At 41.6% G+C, this 26,468-nt stretch overlaps 1 protein-coding gene and 2 pseudogenes across 2 annotated transcripts in view; 1 reads left to right on the top strand and 2 right to left on the bottom strand.

Moving 5' to 3' along the window:
• The window catches only part of LOC112133102 (keratin, type II cytoskeletal 8-like), a 32,213-nt pseudogene extending 8,757 nt beyond the window's left edge, over window positions 1–23,456 (bottom strand).
• MANBA (mannosidase beta) overlaps window positions 1–24,228 on the bottom strand; it is a 131,392-nt gene extending 107,164 nt beyond the window's left edge. Inside the window, exons 1-2 of one of the 2 annotated variants that reach the window (XM_063722634.1) lie at window positions 24,069–24,228; window positions 16,435–16,607 (exon numbers count right to left, since the gene is read on the bottom strand). Coding sequence is in view for 1 of the 2 variants with exons in the window: in NM_001131631.2 (NP_001125103.1) it covers window positions 23,366–23,542 (177 nt within the window). In the remaining variant the exon portion in view is untranslated. 2 annotated transcript variants of the gene reach the window in all.
• LOC112133067 (ribosome biogenesis protein WDR12-like) lies at window positions 13,908–15,249 on the top strand (annotated as a pseudogene).
• Window positions 24,229–26,468: the final 2,240 nt, after the last annotated feature.

Consider the following 26,468-nt stretch of genomic DNA (forward strand, 5'->3'; position numbering starts at 1 on the left):
GCTCACTGGCTGCCTGGATATAAACGATATAAAGTCAGTGCTGTTGCGGGGGCACAGTAGGAGTGAGACTGGCCTTGCTGGCTTCATGGAAGATGGGTAAGGCCTGTGGTGTTTTTTTTTTTTTGAAACAGTCTCGCTCTGTCACCCAGGCTGGAGTGCAGTGGTGCGATCTCTGCTCACTGCAAGCTCCACCTCCCAGGTTCACACCATTCTCCTGCCTCAGCCTCCCGAGTAGCTGGGACTACAGGTGCCCGCCACCACGCCTGGTTAATTTTTTGTATTTTTCGTAGAGACAGGGTTTCACCATGTTAGCCAGGATGGTCTCAATCTCCTGAACTCGTGATCCACCCGCCTCAGTCTCCCAAAGTGCTAGGATGATAGGCATGAGCGACCACGCCCAGCTGGGTAAGGCCTGTCAGTGCTGGCTTTTCCCTAGTTCCCTAGCGACCTGTATGAGGCAGCAGAGGCAATCATAATCCCCCTGGCAACATAATTCCATTAGCCTGAGAACCCCATAGTGGCCATGGCAGGCCCCGCCCAAAAAGGGTCTGAGCTCAGACCCGCCTAACCCTGTCCTCACCTGATGGATTTTCTCTACCAGACCTGGTAGCCAAAGACAAATGACATAAACCCTTGGGACCTCTATGGCCCTGCCCATCACCTGAGAAACCCAAGTACTCATCCTGGCCAATGCAGGGAAATATTATATCCCCCCTTCTACTACTGCAGCTAGTGCTTTCTTGACAGGGCCACCTCCTGGCTGGAGACCAATCAACTCAAACTGATAAAAGAACAACCCTGCTCTAAAGAAGAAAACAACTAATTCCACTGCCTGCAATATCCTAGTTAACCAGAAGTACTGAGTCTGTTCACATGACAACTTCACTGCTAGCATAACCAGCATTTGAGAAAGCCAGTGCACTAAACTAAGCTACAACCAAGGACTCCCACAGAGGCCGCTTCACTTCCCTGCCACCTCCACTGGAGCAGGTGCTGGTATCCATGGCTACAAGACCTGAACATGGATCACATCACAGGACTCTTGGCAGACAGTCCCCAGCATCAGCCTGGAGGCCAGTAGCCCCGCTGGGTGGCTAGACGCACAAGGGCAATAACAATCACTGCAGTCTGGCTCTCAGAAATCCCCGTCCCTAGGGGAAGGGGGAGAGCATCACATCAAGGGAATACCCCATGGGACAAAACAATCTAAACAGCAACCCTTGAGTTCCAAATCTTTCCACTGAAACAGTCTACCCAAATGAGAAGGAACCAGTTAAAGTAATTCTGGTAATATGACAAAACAAGGTTCTATAACACCCCCAAAAGATCACACTAGCTCTCCAGCAATGGATCGAACCAAGAAGAAACCTCTGAACTGCCAAATAAACAATTCAGAAGGTTGATTATTGGGCTACTCAAGGAGGCACCAGAGAAAGGTGAAAACCAACTTAAAGAAATTTAAAAAACAATACAGGATATGATTGAAAAGGTCTCCAGAGAAACAGATATCATAAAGAAAAAACAATCACAACTTCTGAAAATGAAAGACATGCTTAGAGAAATGCAAAATACACTGGAAAGTTTCAACAATAGAATCGAACAAGGGAAGAAAAAAAGATAAATGAAACAAAAACTGGCTCTGTGAAAAGATAAACGAAATTGATAGACCACTAGTGAGATTAATCAAGAAGAGAGAAGATACAAATAAGCTGAATTAGAAATGAAATGGGAGATATTACAATTGATACCACAGAAATACAAAAGATCATTCATGGCTACTATGAACATCTTTATGTGCACAAACTAGAAAACCTAGAGGAAATGGATAAATTCCTGAAAATATACAATCTTCTCAGATTGAAGCAGGAAGAAATAGAAACTCTGAACAGACCAATAACAAGTAGTGATGTTGAAATAGTAATTTAAAAATTGCTGACCAAAAATAAAGTCCAAGACCAGATGGATTCATAGCTGAATACCATCAGACATTCAAAGAAAGATTGGTACCAATCCTACTGAAAATACTCCAAAAAATAGAGAGAGAATCCTCCCTAAATAATTATATGAAGCCAGTATTATCATATACCAAAACTAGAAAAGGACATAACAAAAACTACAGACCAATATCCCTGATGAGCATAGCCGCAAAGAGCCTCAACAAAACACTAGCTAACCAAATCCAACAGGATACCAAAAAGATAATACACCATGATCAAGTGGGTTTCATACCAGGGACGCAGGTACATATGCAAGTCAATAAATGTGATACACCACATAAAAAAGAATTAAAAACAAAAATCATATTATCAACTCAACAGATGCAGAAAAAGCATTTGACAAAGTCTAGCATCCTTTATGATTAAAATCCTCAGCAAAATTGGCATAGAAGGGACATACCTTAAGGAAATAAAAATCATCTGCAACAAATCCACAGCCAACATTGTACTGAACAGGGAAAAGTTGAAAGTATTCCCCCTGAGAACTGGAACAAGACAAGGATGCCCACTTTCACCACTTCTCTTTGACATAGTACTGGAAGACAAGGCCAGAGCAATCAGACAAGAGAAAGAAATAAAGGGCATCCAAATCAGTAAAGAGGAAGTAAAACCGTTGCTGTTCACTGATGATATGATCATATACATAGAAAACCCTAAAGATTCATCCAAAGAGTTCCTAACCTGATAAATAAATTCCGCAAAGTTTTGGGATACCAAATCAATGTACACAAATCAGTAGCACTCCTATACACCAGCAGCGACCAAGCTGATAATCAAATCAAGAACTCAACCCCTTTTACAATAGCTGCAAAAAATAAAGTAAAATACTTAGGAATATACCTACCAAGGACATGAAAGACCTCTACAAGGAAAACTATAAAACACTGCTGAAAGAAGTCATAGATAACACTAACAAATGGAAACACATCCCATGCTCATGAATGGATAAAATCAATGTTGTGAAAATGACCATACTGCCAAAAGCAATCTACAAATTCAACTCAATTCCCATCAAAATACCATCATCATTATTCACAGAACTAGCAAAAGCAAACCTAAAATTCATATAAAACTCAAAAGGAGCCTGCATAGCCAAAGCAAGACTACGCAAAAAGAACAAATCCTGAGTCATCATATTACCTGACTTCAAACTATACTATAAGGATATAGTCACAAAAACAGCATGCTACAAGTACAAAAACAGGCACATAGACCGGTGGAACAGAAGAGAGAGCCCAGAAATAAAGTCAAATACTTACAGCCAACTGATCTTTGACAAAGGAAACAAAAAAATAAAGTGAGGAAAGGACACCCTATTCAACAAATGATGCTGGGATAATTGGCAAGACACATGTAGAAGAATGAAACTGGATCCTCATCTCTCACCTTATATAAATATCAACTCGAAAGATCAAAGTCTTAAATCTAAGACCTGAAACCATTAAAAAAAATTCTAGAAGATAACATCAGAAAAACTCTTCTAGACATTGGTTTAGGCAAAGACTTCATGACCAAGAACCCAAAAGCAAATGCAACAAAAACAAAGATAAATAGATGGAACCTAACTAACCTAAAAAGCTTCTGCACAGAAAAAGAAATAATCAGCAGAGTAAACAGACAACACACAGAGTGGGAGAAAATCTTCATAAACCATGCAGCCAACAAAGGACTAATATCCAGAATCTACAAGGAACTCAAATAAATTAGCAAGAAAAATCAAATAATCCCATCAAAAAGTGGGCTAAGGACATGAATAGACAATTCTCAAAAGAAGATACACAAATAGCAGAAAAATAAAAAAATGTTTAACATCACTAACTATCAGGGAAATGGAAATCAAAACCACAATGAGATACTCCTTTACTCCCGCAAGAATGGCCATAATTAAAAAAATTAAAAAATAATAGATGTTGGCATGGATGTGGTGAAAAAGGAACAATTTTACACTGCTGGATGGAATGTAAACTAGTACAACTAAGGAAAACAGTATGGAGATTCCTTAAAGAACTAAATGTAGAACTACCATTGATCCAGCAATCCCACTACTAGGTACCTACTCAGAGGAAAAGAAGTGATCATATGAAAAAGACACTTGGATACACATGTTTATAGCAGCACAATTCGCAATTGCAAAAATATGAAACCAGCCTAAATGCCCATCAACCAAAAGGTAGATTTTTTAAATGTGGTATATGTTATACATAATATGGAATACTACTCAGCCATAAAAAGGAATAAAATAAAGTAGAGTTGGAGACCACTATTCTAAGTGAAGTAACTCAGGAATGGAAAGCCAAGCATTGTATGTTCTCACTTATAAGTGGGAGCTAAGCTATGAGGATGCAAAAGGCTTAAGAATGATATAGTGGACTCTGGAGACTTGCAGGGAAGGATGGGAAGGTAAGGAATAAAAGACTACACATTGGGTGCACTGTATACTGCTTGGGTGATGGGTGCAACAAAATCTCAGAAATCACCACTGAAGAACTTCATGTTACCAAACAGCGCCTCAGGAGGTCATGGTTTTTTTCCTGGTAAAGTGACCCAAACCTTCATTCCTGAAGGGTCTGGGCCATTTGTAGTCCTGCCCAGATTGGGCTGTTGTAATTTCCCATTGACCTTAATCTCAGGGCATGGTAATACTATGAGACACCCCAAGGGATCTCTTGTATTCCACGAATACTCTTCCTTATCTCCATTGTGGAGCAGTAGACTGATTTTGTCTTGATAGTCTGGGTCAATCACCCTAGCCAACACTGTAACTCCCTTCTTAGCCGGTTGACTTAAACTTAGGAGGAGCCCAAAGTGTCCAGGTGGCAATCTTAACTTCTAGTTTAATGGAATCATTGTGTCTCCTGGTGGCAGCATTTCTCCCTCTGGAACTAAGACTTCTAGACCAGCAGAACGTAATGTCGCAGGAACAGGAAGCAAAAATTTTGCTAGTGGATCACTAGGGGTGATGGTGAGTGGTACCACTTCCACTTCCATCCCTTGCTTCCTGGACCTATGAATCTTGGCTATGGGAGAAACAGTACCATATATTGAATGCTGATTCAGAGCATACATGGTCTTCTGGAGAACTTTGCCGCAGCCCTGAAAAGTATTGTCACCTAGTTGGCATTGTAATTGTGACTACAGAAGGCCATTCCACCATTCTATCAATCCAGCTGCTTCAGGATGATAAGGAACACGGTAAGACCAGTGAATTCCATGAGCATGAGCCCACTGCCACACTTCTTTAGCTGTAAAGTGAGGGCCTTGGTCAGAGGCAATGCTGTGTGGATTACCATGATGGTGGATAAGGCATTCTGTGAGTCCATGAATGGTAGTCTTGGCAGAAGCATTGCGTGCAGGATAGGCAAACCCATATCCAGAGTAAGTGTCCATTCCAGTGAGGACAAACCTCTGCCCTTTCCATGATAGAAGCAGTTCAATATAATCAACCTGCCACCAGGTAGCTGGCTGATCACCCCCAGGAATGGTGCCATATCGCGGGCTCAGTGTCAGTCTCTGCTGCTGGCAAATTGGACACTCAGCAGTGGCCGTAGCCAGGTCAGCCTTGGTGAGTAGAAATCCATGTTGCTGAGTCCATGCGTAACTCCCATCCCTGCCCCCATGGCCACTTTGTTCATGGGCCCATTGGGCAATGACAGGGATGGCTGGGGAAAGAGGCTGAGTTTTGTCCACAGAACGAGTCATCCTATTCACTTGATTATTAAAATCCTCCTCTGCCAAGGTCACCCGTTGGTGAGCACTCACATGGGATACAAATATCTTCATAGTTTTTGACCATTCAGAGAGGTCCATCCACATACCTCTTCTCCAAATTTCTTTGTCACAATTTTCCAATCATGCTTCTTCCAAGTCACTGACCACCCAGCCAAACCATTGGCTACAGCCCATGAATCAGTATATAACTGCATATCTGGCCATTTTTCTTTCCATGTAAAGTACACAACCAGGTGCACTGCTCAAAGTCCCACCCACTGAGAAGATTTCCCTTCACCGCTATCCTTCAGGGATGTCCTAGAAAGGGGCTGTAGTGCTGCAGCCATCCACTTTCAGGTGGTGCCTGCATATCGTGCAGAACCATCTATGAACCAGGCCCTGGTCTTCTCTTCCTCTGCCAACTGATCATAGGGAACTCCCAATGAGGCCATTAGTGCAGGCTGGGGGAGAGAAGGCAGGGTGGCAGAAGTGAGCCACTTCTGCCTTTGAGCCACTTCCTCATGTAACTTAACTGTGCCTTCCGGACCTGCTCGAGCCCAATCATGTATATACCACTTCCATTTGATGAGGGAATGCTGCTGTACACAACCTACTTTATGGCTAGATGGGTCAGAAAGCACCCACTTCATGATAGGCAGTTCAAGTCACATAGTGACTTGATGACCCGTAGTCAAAGGTTTGGTTTCCACCAAAGCCCAGTAACAGTCCAAGAGCTGTCTCTCAAAAGGAGAGTAGTTATCTGCAGAAGATAGCAGGGCCTTGCTCCAAAATCCTAGCAGCCTCTGCTATGATTCAGCTATGAGGGCCTCCCAGAGGCTCCAAACACCATCTCTATCTGCCACTGATACCTCAAGCACCATTGGATCTGCTGGGTCATATGGCCCAAGTGGCAGAGCAGCTTACACAGCAGCCTGGACCTGTTGCAGAACCTTCTCCTGCTCTGGACCCCACTCAAAACTGGCAGCCTTTTGAGTCACTTGCTAAATGTGTCAGAGTAACACAACCAAATGTGGAATGTGTTGCCTCCAAAATCCAAATAGGCCCACAGGGCACTGTGCCTCTTTCTTGGTTGTAGAAGAGGCTAAATGCAGCAACTTATCCTTCACCTTAGAAGGAATATCTCAATAGGCCCCACACCACTGGACCCCTAGAAATTTTACTGAGGTAGAAGTTCCCTGAATTTTAGTTGGATGCAAATGTCTCACCAATAAGTCCAGTGTGTTTGCTTCTTCTTGCTCACTGGATCCAATCAGCATAATGTCATCAATGTAATGGACCATTGTGATACCTTGTGGAAGCGAAAGTGATCAAAGTCTCTTCGAACAAGATTATGACATAAAGCCAGAGAGTTGATATGTCCCTGAGTTAGGACAGCAAAGGTATATTGCTGGCCTTGCTAGCTGAAGGCAAATTGCTTCTGGTGGGCTTTATGGACAGGAATGGGAAAAAAGACATTTGCCAAATCAATGGCTGCATACCAGGTACCAGGAGATGTGTTAATTTGCTCAAGCAATGAAACCACATGTGGTACAGCAGCTGCAACTGGAGTCACCACTTGGTTAAGTTTACAACAATCCACTGTCATTCTCCAAGATCCTTCTGTCTTCTGCACAGGTCAAATAGGAGAGTTGAACAGGGATGTGATGGGAATCACCACCCTTGAGACTTTCAAGTCAAGTCCTTGATGGTGGCACTAATCTCCGCAATCCCTCCACGGATGTGATATTGTTTTTGATTTACTATTCTTCTAGGTAGGGGCAGTTCTAATGGCTTCCATTTGGCCTTTCCCATCATAATAACCCGCACCCTATCAGTCAGGGAGCCAGTGTGGGGGTTCGGCTAGCTGCTAAGTATATCTATGGCAATTATGCATTCTGGCACTGGGAAATGACCACAGGATGAGTCCAGGGACCCACTGGACCCACTGTAAGTCAGACCTGAGCTAAAACTCCATTAATTACTTGATCTCCATAAGCCTCTACTTCAACTGGAGGACCACAATGACACTTTGGGTCCCTTGGTATCAATGTCAGCTCAGAGCCAGTGTCCAGTAGTCCCCAAAATGTCTGATCATTTCCCTTTCTTCAATGCAGTTACCCTGCTAATAGGCTGGGGGTCTCCTTGGGGAAGGATGGGAGAAATATTAACAGCATAAATAGTCACTAGCATAGTGGGGTCCTTTTCAAGGGGACCCAGCCTCCCCTTCATTCAAGGGTTTCTGGGCCTATAAATTTTGTGGTTGAGTGACTGTTGTTCCCACTGTTAGATGTGACATACAGAGAAGAGCAATTACAGGACTCTTCAGAGATGCAGTTGCCACCATCACAAATCTATTTCGCAAAGCATTGGTCAAGGGTATATCTTCTGGACCCTCCCAGCTGGGATGGGTAGGTCCAAAGTGACCAATCCACTCCAGCATCCAATCTCCCTAAACTTTAGGATCCCTTCCTCTACATTAAACTGACAGAGATCAGGCATTTCCAGCTTGCTCACAGTGGGCCATCTTTTATCCATATTTCAGCTAACCAAGCAAATAAACTATTAGAACCATTAAAACCTTTTTTAACTCCCTGAGCTACAACATCAAAAGCAGAATCTCTACTTAGTGGGTTCAAATCAATAAATCCAGCCTGATCCAACTCTATATTCCTTCCGCCATTATCTCACACCCTTAATATCCATTCCTCTGCCTGTTCTCCAGATTTCTGCTTATATAAATTAGAAAACTCAAGCAGTTCTTTTCTAGTGTAGCACATCTCCTCATGGGTCACTCTGAACCTCACCTCTAGGGGTCTGCTGGGACTTTAGTCTAGGTATAGGTCTAGAAGCAAACAGGGGTGTTGCGGGTGGCTCCTGAGGAGAATCAACATTATTTTGCCTGGCAAGTGCCTCAGAGGAGGCCATCACTGTTGCCTCAGGCAGCACATGGTTTATCTCCTCAGACAAAGGTGGAAAGGCTGATGGCAGCATGGGTTGGGGAGGGGATGTTGCCACTACTGGGGATGAAGAAGCTGTTTCTTCTGGCAAAAAAAGGTTCATCAGAGTTTACAAGCTCAGTGTCCCCAGCTTCATTAGGCCCCCCACCACACATCCCCATTCCAAGTTGCAGGGTCCCATTACTTTCCAATCAATCCCCTCACATTAACAGTAGACACCTGGAAAGGCTGTGCATGCAGCTTTCATTGCAGATCAGCCACTCACATGATAAGAGCTTGTGTCTATTTTTCCACAATTTCAGCTCTTTCTCTATAGGAGATAAGACTCTCACACAGGGTAATCTAGCAGGTGTGAGGCTCAGTCCTACTTCTGAAGCTGGGAGTTATAATCCCTGAGCTCATCATTTTTCTTTCATCACTTTGTCCAGTGAACGTAGGAGCAACCAACCAGCTTTATTATGTTCCTTGGTTCTCCACATATGGTCAAAGGTATTATGTTTAGAGTCACTAAACTCCTTGCCTCTCATGAGCAGTGAATCAGGAGTATCAAATGCATTTATTTTGCATAACTCTCTGAACAGTTCATGCCAAGGACTATTGGTGTTCTCCATACTATTAGAATCCTTAGGCCGGGCGCAGTGGCTCACGCCTGTCATCCCAGCACTTTGGCAGACCAAGGCGGGCGGGTCACAAGGTCAGGAGATCGAGACCATCCTGGCTAACACGGTGAAACCCCGTCTCTACAAAAAATACAAAAGTTAGCCAGGCGTGGTGGCGGGCGCCTGTAGTCCCAGGTACTCGGGAGGCTGAGGCAGCAGAATGCTGTGAACCCAGGAGGCAGAGCTTGCAGTGAGCAGAGATCGTGCCACTGCACTACAGCGTGGGTGACAGAGCGAGACTCCGTCTCAAAAAAAAGAAAGAAAAAGAAACTTTAGCATTTTTTGGTCTAATCATATTAAGCAGCCAACTCCAGAAACCCCAAAACCAATAAAAGAACTCCATCCTTAACATTCTGTTCCTCTAGAACCACTCCTGGTACCAAAATCTGTATTAGTCAGGGTTCTCTAGAGGGACAGAACTAATAGGAGAGAGATATATATATATACATATATATATATAAAGGGGAGTTTACCAAGGAGTATTAACTCACATGATCACAAGGTCCCATAATAGGCCATCTGCAAGCTGAGAAGCAAGGAAGCCAGTCCGATTCCTAAAGCTGAAGAACTTGGAGTCTGATGTTTGAGGGTAGGAAGCATCCAGCACGGGAGAAAGATAGAGGCTGGCAGGATAAGCCACATAGTCTTTTCACATTCTTCTGCCTGCTTTTTATTCTGGCTCTGCTGGCAGCTGATTAGATTGTGCTCACCCAGATTAAAGGTAGGTCTGCCTTTCCCAGTCCACTGAGTCAAATGTTAATCTCCTTTGACAACACCCTCACAGACACACCCAGGATCAGTACTTTGTATCTTTCAATCCAATCAAGTTGACACTCAGTATTAACCATCACAATGTTTCATTCAGAAGCTGTAGCCTCCAAACTTCAGTTTCTCCTCTGTCAAATAGGATCTTCAGCTATGATTCTTACTTCAAAGGGTACACAGGTACAAGAGATCCCCAGCCCACGAGTCTGGCAACATGTTTTGGTCAGCCTTAACATTATCTTTTTCTAAAATCCTTAAGTTAGTAAATATTGCTTCCCATCTAACACAGCTCTAAGTGAAAAAAGTTGCAGTTTAAGGAGAGTCCTAATTTTCTGACCAAAGAGACTAAAATTTAAAAGGGAAAACAAGACAAACTATTTGCTTGGCCCACTACAAGTCCCAGGTATTATGCAAGGTTTTCAAGGAGACACAGAGACAAGTGACACCTGACTGAAGTGTAGCGGTGGGGTTCCCAGGACTGGACCTTATGAAAGGTTAGAATAAATGCCTGCAGACAGATTCCTAGCTGATAGGAAGTCAGAGAAGGAGATCACACTTGCTCAGGGAGTGAGGCTGGGCAGCTACGTGGTTCCACTGCCTCTGAGATGAAGCCAGGCGGTGACTGGAGCTGACATGTGGAAGAGGCAGTTGGTGAAACCTTTTCTGCATGGGTTTGATCCCCAGCTTAATCCTACTACCTGTGAGTCTTTGTGAAGCTCAAAAAACATCTCTGTATACCTGTTTTCTCAGTTCTAGAATGGAGATAGTAATCATGCCTACATGCCTCACAGGATCAGTACAAGGAGTGCACGAGATAATTACAAAAAGTGCTTAGAACAGTTCTTGGTACATAGTGTGCACTCAAAAATGATAGCTATCATTTCTATTACATGTACTGATCTGAAATGATGTCTAAGATATAATAAGTTAAAGAAAAAGGTCAATATAAAACTATATATATATATAGAATGCAATCATCTGTGGGGGGAAAAGACACATATCTATATATGATATCTGTCTGTATATGTTTATAACATCTATGGAAGAGTACATAAGAAACCGGTTAATCAAGGTTGTTTCTATAGAAGGGAACTGGACCTAGAAGACAGGGATGCTTTTCATAACATAGCCTACCTTTAAAACTGTTTACTATTGGCCAGGAAAGGTGGCTCATGCCTGCAATCCCAACACTTTGGGAGGCTGAAGTGGGCGGATCACGAGGTCAGGAGTTCGAGACCAGCCTGGCCAACATGGTGAAACACCACCTCTAATAAAAATACAAAAATTAGCCAGGTGTGGTGGCAGGCGCCTGTAATCCTGGCTACTCGGGAGGCTGAGGCAGGAGAATCGCTTGAACCCAGGAGGCAGAGGTTGCAGTGAGGCGAGATCGTGCCATTGCACTCCATCCAGCCTGGGTGACAAAGCAAGACTCCATCTAAAAAGAAAAAGAAAAACCCATTTGCTATTTATATCCTTTACCTGTTTCTAAATGTCAATAAAATTAATTTATCTCTTTTTTAAAAAAAGAAAACAATGAGCTAGGTTGATAGCAGTAGAAATGTTAAGGAATGGTTATAAGACAGTATAGATGGGACTTAAAAGATCCAGTACCTAACAAAAGATGTGAGAAAAAAACAAAACAAAACTGTAACCAAGATCCTAGGCTTAGTTTACTGAGAAAATACTTATGCTTTTATTATAAATAGGTAAAATAAGAGAAAGTAAGGGTTGGGAGAATTGAGAGAAGAAATATTTGGATATATGGAGTTTCATATGCCATGAAGACATTCAGGTAGGAGAGTTGAACAGAATTTCTAGCTGGAAATCAGGGGAGATGTGGTGGTTAGACACAAGCATTTCAGCAATTGTGGCACAGAACTAATGGCTGAAACAAAGAGAATTCCAAGAGACGGAGAATACAGAAACAAGTGATATGTGAATTAACCCTGAGAAAATGTTTACATTTTTTGAGAGCTTTTAGCAAATGGGGTGCTTTTAGTGGCATATTTTGAACAAAAGTATATTGTACTCATGTCTCCATTTTCATCAGACACATTAAAATAATAACTGTTCCATTTGTTTACTATTTACTGTTTCTGCCAATAGGCGGTGTGCAATGGTGAAAAGAACATCGGGGTTTGAATCCTTGCTCCACCATCCATTATATGCATAATCTTAGGCAATAACTTCGCTGAGCCTCAGTCACTGTTAATTATTATACCTTTTCCAGAGGGTTGTTGCGGAAATTATATGAACAAGTGCTCATGAAAGGGCCAAGAAAAGTGCATCACACGTGGAAGACATAAAATAAACGTTACATGAAAATGAATTGTATAGGCCGATTACATACATTAATACTTATATATGATAAGGACCAGCCAATGCTTACCTAAAAATTTAGCTCTCAGGTGGTCCTTTGATTTTCAGTTCGGGGCCACACAAAGCAAATCCTCCCATACCCTAAATACACCTCATGTGGCATCAAACAAGAAAGCATATGTCCAGGTTTAAGGATCAGGATTTTTTAAACTATCTGGTTTTTTTTAAATGAGGGCTTAAAAACCTTGGACTTCTCTCTTCCCAGAAATTGAGCAACACTATTAATTGATGACTATTTCTGTTTAAATTTCAAATGCAGAGTCATTAGCTATTTTATCTCCTTAATGTCACACTTGATAGAAGCAGTCAAACTTTTTTTTTAATTTTACTTTAAGTCAGTCAAACTTTTAGAAGAAGACACACGTATCTTTAAAGGGTCATTTCCTAAAAAGCTTTTGAGATCATTTCACATCATAAAATGATCATGTAAAGCCAAATATTTCCTTAGTTTTTTCTTTTTTATTTAAAAAACATTTTTTATCATTCTCAGTATTCAAACAAATATTTCACCCTTACAAATCTTAAGATCTCTGTGGAAGGTTAGTATAACAACCAGAAAACCTTCTGTTTTAAGAAAAAATGTATGTTTAGTCATTTTGGATTATAATAATGGAACTCTCTTCTCTGAAACACATCAAAAATATTTCACAAGTCATAATGGTATTGTGGTTATGTTGAAGAAAAAGGAAGTCCTTATCTTTTAGAGACCCATACTGAAATGTTTGTGGATGAAATAATGTGATAACTGGGATTACTTTATAATACTAAGGGCGCCAGGAGCAGCGGCTCACACCTGTAATCCCTACACTTTGGGAGGCCGAGGTGGGAATATTGCTTGAGCCTGGGAGTTTGAGACCAGCCTGTGCAACATAGGGAGACTCTGTCTCTACAAAAAAGAAACAAATTAGCTGGGTATGGTGGTGTGTACCTGTAGTCCTAGCTACTTGGGAGGCTGAGGTGGGAGGATAGCTTGAGTCCAGGAGGTTAAGCCTGCAGTGAGCCATGACCACGCCACTGCACTTCAGCCTGGGTGACAGAGTAATACCCTATCTCAAAAAACAAAAAAATGATAACAAAACAAAATAATAAGGGATGGCATAGTGGATAGAGAAGAAACAAAATTAGCCACAAATTGATCATGTTGAAGCCAAGTGATGGATACATGAAATTTCATTTTGCAAGTATCTCTATTTTACTATTTGTTTGAAATTCACCCTAAGTTTAACAAAATTCACATAGAAACTGCTTATTTGCTGCTTAAAGAATACAAAAGTAGAATGTATACTGATGCACATATATTGTTAGAATGTACTTATGAGTGATGACCTGCAGATTGGAGACTCCATAGACAGACTCATGGCTCCTTAGAAAGAATGATTGTAGGTGGAGGAGACCCAAGGAGAAAAAGCAGAGTCCAAGCTTAGACTGCAGCTTCTCGCTTACCTGTGCAGTCTAATTTTGAGCGGCCTCTTTGTAGTTAAGAGACAGGAGCTCCCATTCTCTGTCTACTAACCCAAAAGTCTTGTGTGTACTCCTTGCCATGGCTCAGCTCCAAACACACTTCTACACCGATAACAAGAAATATGCCGTAAATGATGTTTCCTTCTCAATCCCTGCTGCCTCTGAATTTGCTGACTTTAGTAACATCATCAATAAATTACTAAAGGGCAAAAATGAGTTCCACAAACATATGGAGTTTTATTTCCTTATTAAGGGCCAGTTTCTGTGAATGTCCTTGGTCAAACACATGGAACTGGAGAACATGTCATCAGAAGTAGTTGTGGAAATAGAATATGTGAAGTACACAGCACCCCAGCCAGAGCAATGCATGTTCCATGATGACTGGATCCTTTCAGTTAAAGGGGCAAAGGAATGGATCTTGACTGGTTCTTATGATAAGACCTCTCAAATCCGGTCCTTGGAAAGAAAGTCAATAATGACAATTGTGGGACATAGGGATGTCGTAAAAGGTGGCCTGGGCAAAAAAAAAAAAAAAAAAAAGACAGTTTGTCTTGCTTATTTTTGAGTGCCTCTATGGATCCAACTATTCTCTTATGGGAGTGGAATAGAGAGAAACAAAGTGAAAGCCCGACCGTGCTGCAGAGGTCATGCTGGAAGTGCAGAGTCTATAGCTGTTGATAGCTCAGGAACTAAATTTTGTAGTGGCTCCTGGGATAAGACGCTAAAGATCTGGTCTACAGTCCCTACAGAAGAAGAAGATGAAATGGAGGAATCCACAAATCGACAGAGAACACAGAGCAGCTATGACTCCCATAGTGACCCTCTCTGGTCACATGGAAGCAATTTCCTCAGTTCTGTGGCCAGATGCTGAAGAAATCTGCAGTGCATCTTGGGACCATACAATTAGAGTGTAGGATGTTGAGTCTGACAGTCTGAAGGCAAACTTTGACAGGAAATAAAGTGCTTAATTGTATTTCTCATTCTCCAACTTTGTAAATGTTTAGCATCTGGAAGCACAGATAGGCATACCAGACTGTGGGATCCCCGAACTAAAGACCATTCTTTGGTGTCACTGTCCCTAACTTCAAATACAGGTTGGGTGACATTAGTAAAATGGTCTCCTACCCATGAACAGCAACTGATTTCAGAACATTGTCAAGTTGTGGGATACAAGAAGTTGTATGATCTGGCTGCTCATGAAGACAAAGTTCTGAGTGTAGACTGGATAGGGACACAGGGCTACTTTTGACTGGACAAGCAAACAATAAATTGTATTCCTACAGATATTCACCTACCACTTTCCATGTGGGGGCACGAAAGTGAATGATAAATTGATCATAGAGATTCTTTACACAAATGAAATTGGTAGAAAATCATGAAATTATATGGATACAGATGCAGAAAGCAGCCGTTTGAAGTTTACATAATGTTTTCACTCTTCATAACAGGTAACATTTAACTATCTTTTTTTATTTTGTATTTATAATACAATAGTTTGTGTTTATAAAATAAAAAGAATGATTGTGACTAGCTTGTTAATCACATGTATAGCTACTATGATGTACTCTTATAGTTTATAGTTAATTAACTTACACATCTAAAATATATATTTCTCTGGCCATTTGTCCCAATTGCATGTGAAGAATATAAGGTAATAATAAAATTTATGGAAAAAGTACTAAGTATCTGTTGCCTACCACTTTTTAGTATATGTGTATATTTATATACTTATAATTTTTATTTTCAAGTGTAGATTTTGAATAAGAACACATCTTTATAATGGAGTGTATGAAGCTATTTGCAATAATCCTGGATCTATATTTACAGACACAGACAAATACATTCATGATATGTTTTAAATGTTAAAGTAGCTAATAAAACCACCTTGGGGATGATTTCATTTTTATGTTATTATATTTGTCTCTATATACTTAGAAAAAAATGTGGAAAGATAAACACTAGTAATTTTACAGTGGTCTTTTTCTGCTTTATATTATGTGTTTTATTGGTTTTTCTTCCTTCTTTATATTTTCTGTATTTCTTTTATCCAATGAACACTAAATAAATATGTATTTTTAAAAGAATTTTAATCTTGTAACCTTTCTAAAGATTAAAAGAGAAGGAATAACAATATTATATCAGTATATGGGAATTTAGTGCATGATAAAAGTAATATATCAGCGGACAAAAGAGAAATTGTTCAAATCATGAATTATAGGCAACCAATTAACTATTTGGAAGAAACCTCAAATGAATCAAAATTTTAAATATAGGAACTATAAAGATAGCTGAGAGGAATTATTTTTAAGCAAACTACCAAAGACAGAAACAATCATAAAAGGAAAACAAAAGATTTCAACATACGCAGCTTTAAAACATCCATATAACAAAATACTTCATTAATAAATGGGACGTTTGGGGATTTCGTTTTAATTTGAATTTTTGAAAATATATAACAAAGGGGCCTTATAAATCTATATTAAAGAGGTCACCCATGGTGGCTCACACCTGTAATCCCAGCACTTTGAGAGGCCGAGGTGGGCGGATTGCCTGAGCTCAGGAGATTGAGACCAGCTTGAGCAACACGGTGAGACCATGAGAATCGCTTGAACCCGGGAGGCAGAGAATGCAGTGAGGAAGATGATGCCACTTCACTCCAACCTGGGCGACAGAGTGAGACTCTGTCTCAAAAAAAAAAAAGAAAAAAAAATCGGCATTAAAGATAAATAGCCAAAAGAAGATTAATTAGAAATGCCCATGTCACCAATAAACTTATGAAATAAACATATAAAGGTATTTGACCTTACTAGAAAATAAATTGATTTTGTTTTGTTTCTTAAATAATATTCAAATCTAGCACCTGAGATAAGCACTCTGATAAAATAATGGTGGCAGTGTACAACTGGTACAATGTTTATGAAAAGCAACTTGGAAGCACATACTAAATGACTAAAAAAAGTACATATCCTATGAATCAGCTATTTAAGCTTTAAATATTTGTCTAAGAAAATAAAGATGTACAGTAAAATTTAGTTAAAAGGAGCCTCATCAAAAAAACAGAAAAAAAGGGAGTCCAATCTAACTATCCAACAATAAGTAACAGATTATAAGTGATGGTAAACGTATATAACAGAATTTTAAAAGAGCCACTAAACATGGTTTATAGAAACCTGTTTAATGCAGGTAAGAGCATCACAAAATATTAAATGTGAAAGAGTTGTTATTTATTTTATTTTATTTTATTTTTATTTTTTTGAGATGGAGTCTCGCTCTGTCACCCAGGCTGGAGTGCAGTCGCGCGATCTTGGCTCACTGCAAGCTCCACCTCCCGGGTTCATGCCATTCTCCTGCCTCAGCCTCCCGAGTAGCTGGGACTACAGGCGCCGGCCACCACGCTGGACTAATTTTTTATATTTTTAGTAGAGACGGGGTTTCACCGTGTTAGCCAGGATGGTCTTGATCTCCTGACCTCGTGATCTGCCCGCCTTGGCCTCCCAAAATGCTGGGATTACAGGCGTGAGCCACTGTGCCTGGCCAAGAGTTGTTAAGCTGTATATTTAAATACTTATAAAAGTGTATGCATTAAAAAAATTAGAATGGATGAACTGAATTTTTTTTTACTTTAATAGTGGTTATCCTGCTCAATGAAATAAAAGAGGACACAAACAAATGGAAGAACATTCCATGCTCATGGATAGGAAGAATTAATATCATGAAAATGGCCATACTGCCCAAGGTAATTTATAGATTCAATGCCATCCCCAACAAGCTACCAATGACTTTCTTCACAGAATTGGAAAAAACTACTTTGAAGTTCATATGGAACCCAAAAAAAAGCCCACATTGCCAAGACAATCCTAAGCCAAAAGAACAAAGCTGGAGGCATCACACTACCTGACTTCAAACTATACTACAAGGCTACAGTAACCAAAACAGCATGGTACTTGTACCAAAATAGAGATATAAACCAATGGAACAGAACAGAGCCCTCAGAAATAATACCACACATCTACAACCATCTGATCTTTGACAAAGCTGACAAAAACAAGAAATAGGAAAAGGATTCCCTATTTAATAAATGGTGCTGGGAAAACTGGCTAGCCAAATGTAGAAAGCTGAAACTGGATCCCTTCCTTACACCTTATACAAAAATTAATTCAAGATGGATTAAAGACTTAAATCTTAGACCTAAAACCATAAAAACCCTAGAAGAAAACCTAGGCAATACCATCCAGGACATAGGCATGGGCAAGGACTTCATGACTAAAACACCAAAAGCAATGGCAACAAAAGCCAAAATTGACAAATGGGATCTAATTAAACTAGAGAGCTTCTGCACAGCAAAAGAAACTACCATCAGAGTGAACAGGCAACCTACAGAATGGGAGAAAATTTTTACAATCTATCCATCTGACAAAGGGCTAATTAATCCACAATCTACAAAGAACTTCAACAAATTTACAAGAAAAAATCACACAACCCCATCAAAAAGTGGGCAAAAGATATGAACAGACACTTCTCAAAAGAAGACATTTATGCAGTCAACAGACACATGAAAAAATGCTCATCATCACTGGCCATCAGAGAAATGCAAATCAAAACCACAATGAGATACCATCTCACACCAGTTAGAATGGCGATCATTAAAAAGTCAGGAAACAACAGGTGCTGGAGAGGATGTAGAGAAACAGGAACAGTTTTACACTGCTGGTGGGACTATAAACTAGTTCAACCACTGTGGAAGACAGTGTGGCAATTCCTCAAGGATCTAGAACTAGAAATACCATTTGACCCAGCCATCCCATTACTGGGTATATACCCAAAGGATTATAAATCATGCTGCTATAAAGACACGTGCACATGTATGTTTACTGCGGCACTATTCACAATAGCAAAGACTTGGAACCAACCCAAATGTCCATCAATGATAGACTGGATTAAGAAAATGTGGCACATATACACCGTGGAATACTATGCATAAAAAATGATGAGTTCATGTTCTTTGTAGGGACATGGATGAAGCTGCAAACCATCATTCTGAGCAAACTATTGCAAGGACAGAAAACCAAACACCGCATGTTCTCACTCATAGGTGGGAATTAAACAATGAGAACACTTGGGCACAGGATGGGGAACATCACACACTGGGACCTGTCGTGAGCTGGGGGGCTGGGGGAGGGATAGCATTAGGAGATATACCTAATGTAAATGAGGTGAACGGGTCAACGGGTGCAGCACACCAACATGGCACATGTATACATATGTAACAAACCTGCACGTTGTGCGCGTATACCCTAGAACTTAAAGTATAACAAAACAAGGGAAAAAATAAAAAATAAAAATAAATAAATAAATAAAACTGTTGGGGGCATTAGCCACATGAGCAGCTGTCAAAAAAAAATAGTGGTTATCTCTAGAAGTGATGTTTCCAACCTTCTTCTTACTTATCTATAGATTTTAATGTTGGCATACAGAGACTATCTAAAAAAAAAAAAAAAGAAGAAGCAGCTGCTTCAAAACTTACACCAGTGAGAAATTCCACAGAAAAACTGAGAACATTCCTAACAAGGGTCCCTTTATCTACGCACTTAACATATCATATGAAAATTAATTAGTTTTCTGCCTCACTAAAGTGGCCTCCCACAAAATAGGAACTATAGTCTCACTCTCAATTTCTTTTTTTATTCCTAATGCCTATTATACTGTGTGGCATAATAGCAGGCTGAGGGCCGGGCACGGTGGCTCATGCCTGTAATCCCAGCACTTTGGAAGGCCAAGGCAGGTGGATGACCTGAGGTTGGGAGTTCAAGACCAGCCTGACCAACATGGAGAAAGCTTGTCTCTACTAAAAGTACAAAATTAGCCAGGCGTGGTGGCACATGCCTGTAATCCCAGCTACCTGGGAGACTGAGGCAGGAGAATCTCTTGAACCCAGGAGGCAGAGGTTGCGGTGAGCCGAGATAGTACCATTGCATTCCAGCCTGGGCAACAAGAGCAAAACTTCGTCTCAAAAAAAAAAAAAAAATAGCAGGCTGAAGGAAAAACTTTTCACAGAGAACCCAAAAGGCTCTCTAAGAAACCAAAGGTTTAGATTCTGTACAGAAAACCCAGAGAATCACCTATGAAATAGCCAAGACTAGCCACAGAATCTCTCACTAAATACAAATTTCATTTAACCAGCTCAGATTAAAAAAATCCTGGTATTTTCCTGCACCTCCCCCTTCTGTCTCCCAATCCATTAACAAATCCAACTGAAGAAATCCTCTTGTTTCTACATGTAAAATGTGTTCTCACAACCATTCTCACCATTTCACTGCCACCACGCTGGTCCAAGCCAAAAGTCATCTCTTACCCATATGTAGACCAGCAATAGTCCCCTGGTTGGTCTCCAGGCTTCCATTCTCCTGCACTGCAGCCTTCACACAACAGAGTGACCTTTAAAAAGGCAAATCTAATCATGCTCCTCTAAGCTCAAAGCCCCCAATAACTTCCCATCACATGTAGAATAAAAGCCGAAGTGTTTCCTACGGCTCACAGCCTTTCATGATGTGCCCTAGACTTTGAACTCCTCTCCCTCCCTCTGCTTCCCAGGTCTCCAGCCACACTGGCCTGCTGACTATTCCTGAAACTTGTCAAGCTCGTTCCTGCCTCAGGGCGTCTCTCCTCCCCACTCCTGTGTTTTTCTTCTTTGCTGGAAATGCACTTCTCCTTAAAAGTGACCTTTTCAAACAGGTCTTTTTGTTTAGAAGTCACCTTATCAAAATACCTATCTTGAACCACTTTTTAAAAAATAGCAATGCTTTCCAACCAGCCTTCACTGTCTCTTCCTTTAACCTGCTCAATTTTTCTTCAATGCGCCACCTGCCATTACATTATTTATTAATTTGGTATATGTCTATCTCCTCCATTAGAATGTCCATTAGGGAAAGGACTTTGTTTTCTTTACCACTCGATTTCAAGTACTTAGAATAGTGCCTGCCACATCAGAGGTACAAAATAAATATGAGATAATTAGCTAGGTGAATAAATAAATAAATAAATGAATGATATCACCAAGATATGTTTCAAGTTCTTATACAAACACAATATTTGGCCCAGTGTCTACTATAAACCGTAGAATATTTCCTCAAGTCAACACCAAAAAGGGATGTTATAATAAAGCAGGTCGGATAACAGTCTCACATTACTGAATAACGATACTGATCTGATGTTGATGATTGCTTCTTTACTTTTTTTTTTTTTTTTTTTTGAGAGAGGGTGTCACTCTGTTGCCCAGGTTGGAGTACAGATCATGGCTCACTGCAGCCTCAACCTCCTGGGCTCAAACGATCCTCCCACCTCAGCCTCCCTAGTAGCTAGGACCACAGGTGTACGCCACCACGCCCAGTTAATTTTTTAATTTTTTGTAGAGACAGGGTCTCGCCAGGTTGCCCAGACTGGTCTTAAACTCCACCTACCTCTGCCTCCCAAGTGCTGGGATTACAGGCATGAGCCACTGTGCCCAGCCTGATGATTATTTTCAATAGGCCTTGGGTTTCCTAAGCCCCAAAAGCCTTCCCATTTCTCATTCCACTGCCATTTGAGACCCATATCCACCTGATTGAAACCTCAAGGTTTTGCTAAAAATTTATGAAGAGAGTTAAGAAATCTCTTCAAATTGTTCCTATGAGGAAGTTGTTTCATACTATGAGCAAATTCATTTTCATTAAGTATCTGTTGTAACCAAACGTTGTTTCTTAGCTCTGTAATATGGCACAATAATCTGACTTACTGAAGCCACTCATTATTTCCCATTGGCTTAATTCTTTCTTTTTTTTTTTTTTTTTTTTTTTTTGGTAGAGATAGAATCTCTCTCTGTTGGCCATGCTGGTCTTGAACTCTTGGCCTCAAGAAATTTTCCCACCTCAGCCTCATAGCCTCTTTCTATGTTGGCCACGCTGGTCTTGAACTCCTGGACTCAAGGGATCCTCCTACCTTGGCCACCCAAAGCTCTGGAATAACCAGCTTGAGCCAACGTACCAGCACCCATTGGCTTAATTATTTCAGTAAAATCAGGCAAGGAGGAACCCTACAAAATAAACACAGGCATTCTCAAAGCAGATATAAGTGAAAACTCAGAGTATACTGTGGTCAGCTGTGTTCTCTATCACAAGTAGTTTGTCAACTAAAAATAAAGTACTAAAGTTTGGGAATGATTTACTCTAAAAATACATCGGACAATGGTCAATGTCATTTACAACATTCACCTCCTTTCTGATACACATCTCAGGGGAAAAAAAAAAAACTACTAAGTACCAGGTCAGAAATTTTGCATAACTCTAGATGACCACCTTGTCATGGAAATAAACTTAGAATGGTGCTCCTGAAAGTCAACCACAGTGCTTCAAAAACACATGATTTTTTAAAACACCAAAGTAAGCATACCACATAGTATAGAGACCAGGCTATGGAGTTGAGACCACCTGGGTTAGAATTCCATTTCTTTCCATTTAGTTGCTGTCAACTTCCTAATTTCTCTGTGTTCCATAATTCCATATTATCCATAAAATTCAGATATGAACACTTACTATATGGAGTTGTTATGAGGATTGGACAATGTATGCATCCCACAAGTAGATCAATTACAAGTACATTTTGCCCCAAGTAAAGACAACACGTGGGAACGCTGTGCGAGAGGGAACAGCAAAAGCAGTTGGAGGATGGAAGTCAGTTTGCAAACGTATGCGCACAGGCAGCCAAACAGGAAAACGTTCCCCACAAGTAGTCTGTAAATTGGAGACTCCATTGGGATACACACACACACACACACACACACACACACACACACACACACGCCCTGAGAGGAAATAGCACCTTTCTTCATCACCAAGTTAGCCTTAAAAATTATTTACCCATTATTAGCCACACTAGCACTGACAAACCCAACTTTACTCTTGTAGGTCATTCTCCACAACGTCTGTGCTGCGTCAGTCCCAAATCTGACTCCCTGACGCTTAACAGCGAAAATAAAAAACCGAGACATTACTCAATAGAGTTAACCCTTACTTAGCAAAACGCTGTTGTCCCCTGTGGCGTGCAGATAGTAGAGACAGTAATTCCCTACCTTATGCTTGTCAGTGACAGCATGCCCTTTGTATACACGCTTCAGTAGAGAACGACTGCAGTAAGTAAACTGCTAGTAGCAACACTGTTCCCCTATCTAAACTTCCGCTTTCCAGAGTTACTGATGTCCCAACATGGGTCGGTCGCTCAGTCTCCGTCAAGCCCGTACCCCATAGCTTGGGCATTTCCCCCCGCAGATCACAAGATGCAAAGGGGAAGTTACTGCCAAACCAACGAGAATGGCCCAGAGCTGGGGGCTGCCAGGCGGTTCCTGGGCCCCTCTCAGCACCAGAGGAAGGCGGGCATAGGCTCGCCGCGGGTCGGCCGCACGCCATACCTGGATCAGGCCCTGCTGGAACAAGGCGCTGTGCACGCAGCCGGGGACCGCCCCGGGCAGCTCCAGCGAGCCGTTCCCATTGCAGATGCTCCAGTTGCCCCGCAAGCTGTAACTGAGCGCCGCGGCGGCGGTGCCTGCACCGCACAGCGCGAGCAGCAGGAGCAGGTGGAGGCGCATCTTGAGAGCCCGCGCCACCGAGATGTGGAGGGATCGAAAGGCAGCGCTGCAAGGGACCGCCGGGGAAGTCACTCACCCCCTCGGAAGGAGCCGAGGCTTTAGGTCCCCGCCCCGGCCCCGCCCCTAGGTCAGCTGAGCGCTCTCCGGGCGCAGCCGCGGGCGGGAGGGGAACGAGGAGGGTGCGCCTGCACCCGCTGGAAGCCGGGCGTCGCGGGTGCGGGAGCTGCAGCCCCCGAGAATAGCTGCAGGCTGGGGGGCATTGCGGTCTGAGCCCTTCCTCAGCGCTTCTTCCCGCCGCCTCAGTACATACAACTGGAGGCAAGAATCTTGCACGGTAATTGGGACATAAAGATCCCTGGGCGCGCAGTGGCACAAAGCCTCGGGAGATCAGAGACCGACTGTACGTGGAGACCATAGCTGGAGAGGCCCCTTACTCCTTCAGAGAACCGAAACTGGGAGACAACCCACCACTTCCCTTCCGCCAAATTTACACAGACCCTCGTCTACCTGGTAGCGTAACACTCACCCCGCTGCAGCTCAACTCGCGGATCTCAGAGCCCACCCCGCCCGTCAAAGAGTAAACAAGTACTAGCAGTATCTCCATCAGAAGGTTGTTCTGAGGGCTAACCAAGAAAATGCGACTGCAGCATGCAGCATGGAGCCCGGCCCAGAGAAGGCACTCACGTTAGCTATTGTTACTAGCGGCCTACGTCCTTATGTTTCATAAAGCCCCACGGAGGTTTCTGAGGTTCTGGAACCTGCACTAGGCGCGCAGCTGAGTTTAAAATCCTCTGCACTCACTAGCTGTGAGACTTGGGCAAGCCGCAAAATCTCCATCTCCGTTTCTTGAAGTTTTCAAGTTGTTTTAAGTATAAAATGAGTAAACATATGTGATCATCCCTAACAATGCCAGAGTACCCAAGAAATACCACGGACTTATTTCGGGTCTTGTAGTCAAATGGCCTACCTGAGTCCCATTCTTGCAATAGGATGTAACAGTAATCCTAGAAGTTAAGACCGAATTTTACATTGCATAAAATAGACTGCCTTTCTCCTGTGTTGACGCTATCTGCCTTATATTTATGCTTCGGAAGAAGTCCTTGAAAAGAAATTTTCTCTCATCAAATCTGAACTTTGTTTTGCCTTATAATGGCCTTGGAATTGCCTGATTCTGCAGACACCGGGCAATATCTTACTTTGCAAAGTCAGCATTATTTACAAGCCCTGAATATCTTGGCTTAAAGGACAGTATGGATTATCCAACCCAAGCCGCTGGCTTTACAGATGAGGAAACTGAGTTCAAAGAGATCGGGGCCAGGCGCGGTAGCTCACGTCTGTAATCTCAGCACTTCTGGGAGGCCGAGGCGGGTGGATCACTTGAGGTCAGGAGTTCGAGACCAGCCTGACCAACATGGTGAAACCCTGTCTCTATTAAAAATACAAAAATTAGCTGGGCGCGTGGTGGCACGTGCCTGTAGTCGCAGCTGCTCGGGAAACTGAGGCAGGAGAACCGCTTGAACCCAGGAAGCAGAGGTTGCCGTAAGCCGAGATGGCACCACTGCACGCCAGCCTGGGCTATAGAGAAAGACTCTAAAAAAAAAAAAAAGAAGTTCAGGTGACTTGCCTGTCACGCAGTGGCAGACAGGATTAGAACCCTCCTCTTCAAGGTCCTACTGTCAGAGCCCAATGATAGGGGAAACGCTCTCACTGTTTCAAAGCCTTCCTCACTCACTCCAGAAGCATTTTTACCTTTGATAGAAACAAAGCTCTCAATTCAAATTATATGCCATAATTCATGGCATTAAATGGCTAGCCATGGTCTGTGCAACACTGATAACACAAGGTTTATGGCAACAAGAGTGGCAAAGGAATTTTTTCATAACTCCCAGAGATTTCATTAAGCCAAATCAGAGGAAAATTCATCCTTGATGATACATATGGATATATTCTGTTGTACTAAGAAATATTTAAGAAATATAATTTTTAGAAAAACAATAATAGAAGATTCTCATTCCTCCTTTCATTCCAGGATGCAAGCATAACATCATTTAGGTTACTTCACTTTGACAACAGAGAACATCAAAGAATAATCAAAGCCCTAATAAGTACTCTTCCTAAAATTGCAATTGGCACAGATGACATGATGTTTTCATTTTGTTATAGGATAATTTTTGTCCATGATTTTCTGGTAAATAAACCTTATTTAGAGATGCTCATAAAACTTCTCAACTTACGTAATTTAAAGTCATGATACCAAATGCAATGTTTAAAATAGTTACGGGTATCTTTAACTTACACTGTATAAACAGATTTCATTTTGATCATTTCATTTGATGCTTCCCAAAACTTGAATTATTTAGAACAAGTGATAGTTCCCTGGTTTAAAAAGATAAATAATGCCCACAGTGATTAAATGATGTGTAGGGTCAGTATCCTGTCACAATAGACCAATGGAGGTAGTTAGGCCCTTTGCTATATGACAACACTTCCTTCATATCTAAATATATAAAATTGGTAAACTCATTAGAACACCATGGTATATACCAAGGCCAATGATATTCCAATCCCATGATATATTACAGAAGTTATAATAAGGGAAAGAAAATGAAAGAGTAATCAGATGTGGAGTGGACATTTGCCTTTAGACTCATAGTGTCTGATTAAACCCCAGGACTGGGGATAATAGGCCATAAGTATCCTGCCCAAAGGTTTGACATACTTCCCCAGAGTTTGAAGCCCCAAATGTTAGAACAAAGAGAGAAGGTAGTGGGAACTATGTACACCACTAGAATTTGGTGTGTCAAGGATGCATATGCATGAGTTTCCTATAAACCAAGAGGACACCGTAGGAAGTAACCAGGCTTGAACCAGTATAATGGGACTCTACCCAAGAGAGTCCAAGAAGTCAACTAGAGGACACATGGCC

The sequence above is a fragment of the Pongo abelii genome, chromosome 3 (genome assembly GCF_028885655.2).
Source record: "Pongo abelii isolate AG06213 chromosome 3, NHGRI_mPonAbe1-v2.0_pri, whole genome shotgun sequence".
Lineage (NCBI taxonomy): Eukaryota > Metazoa > Chordata > Mammalia > Primates > Hominidae > Pongo > Pongo abelii.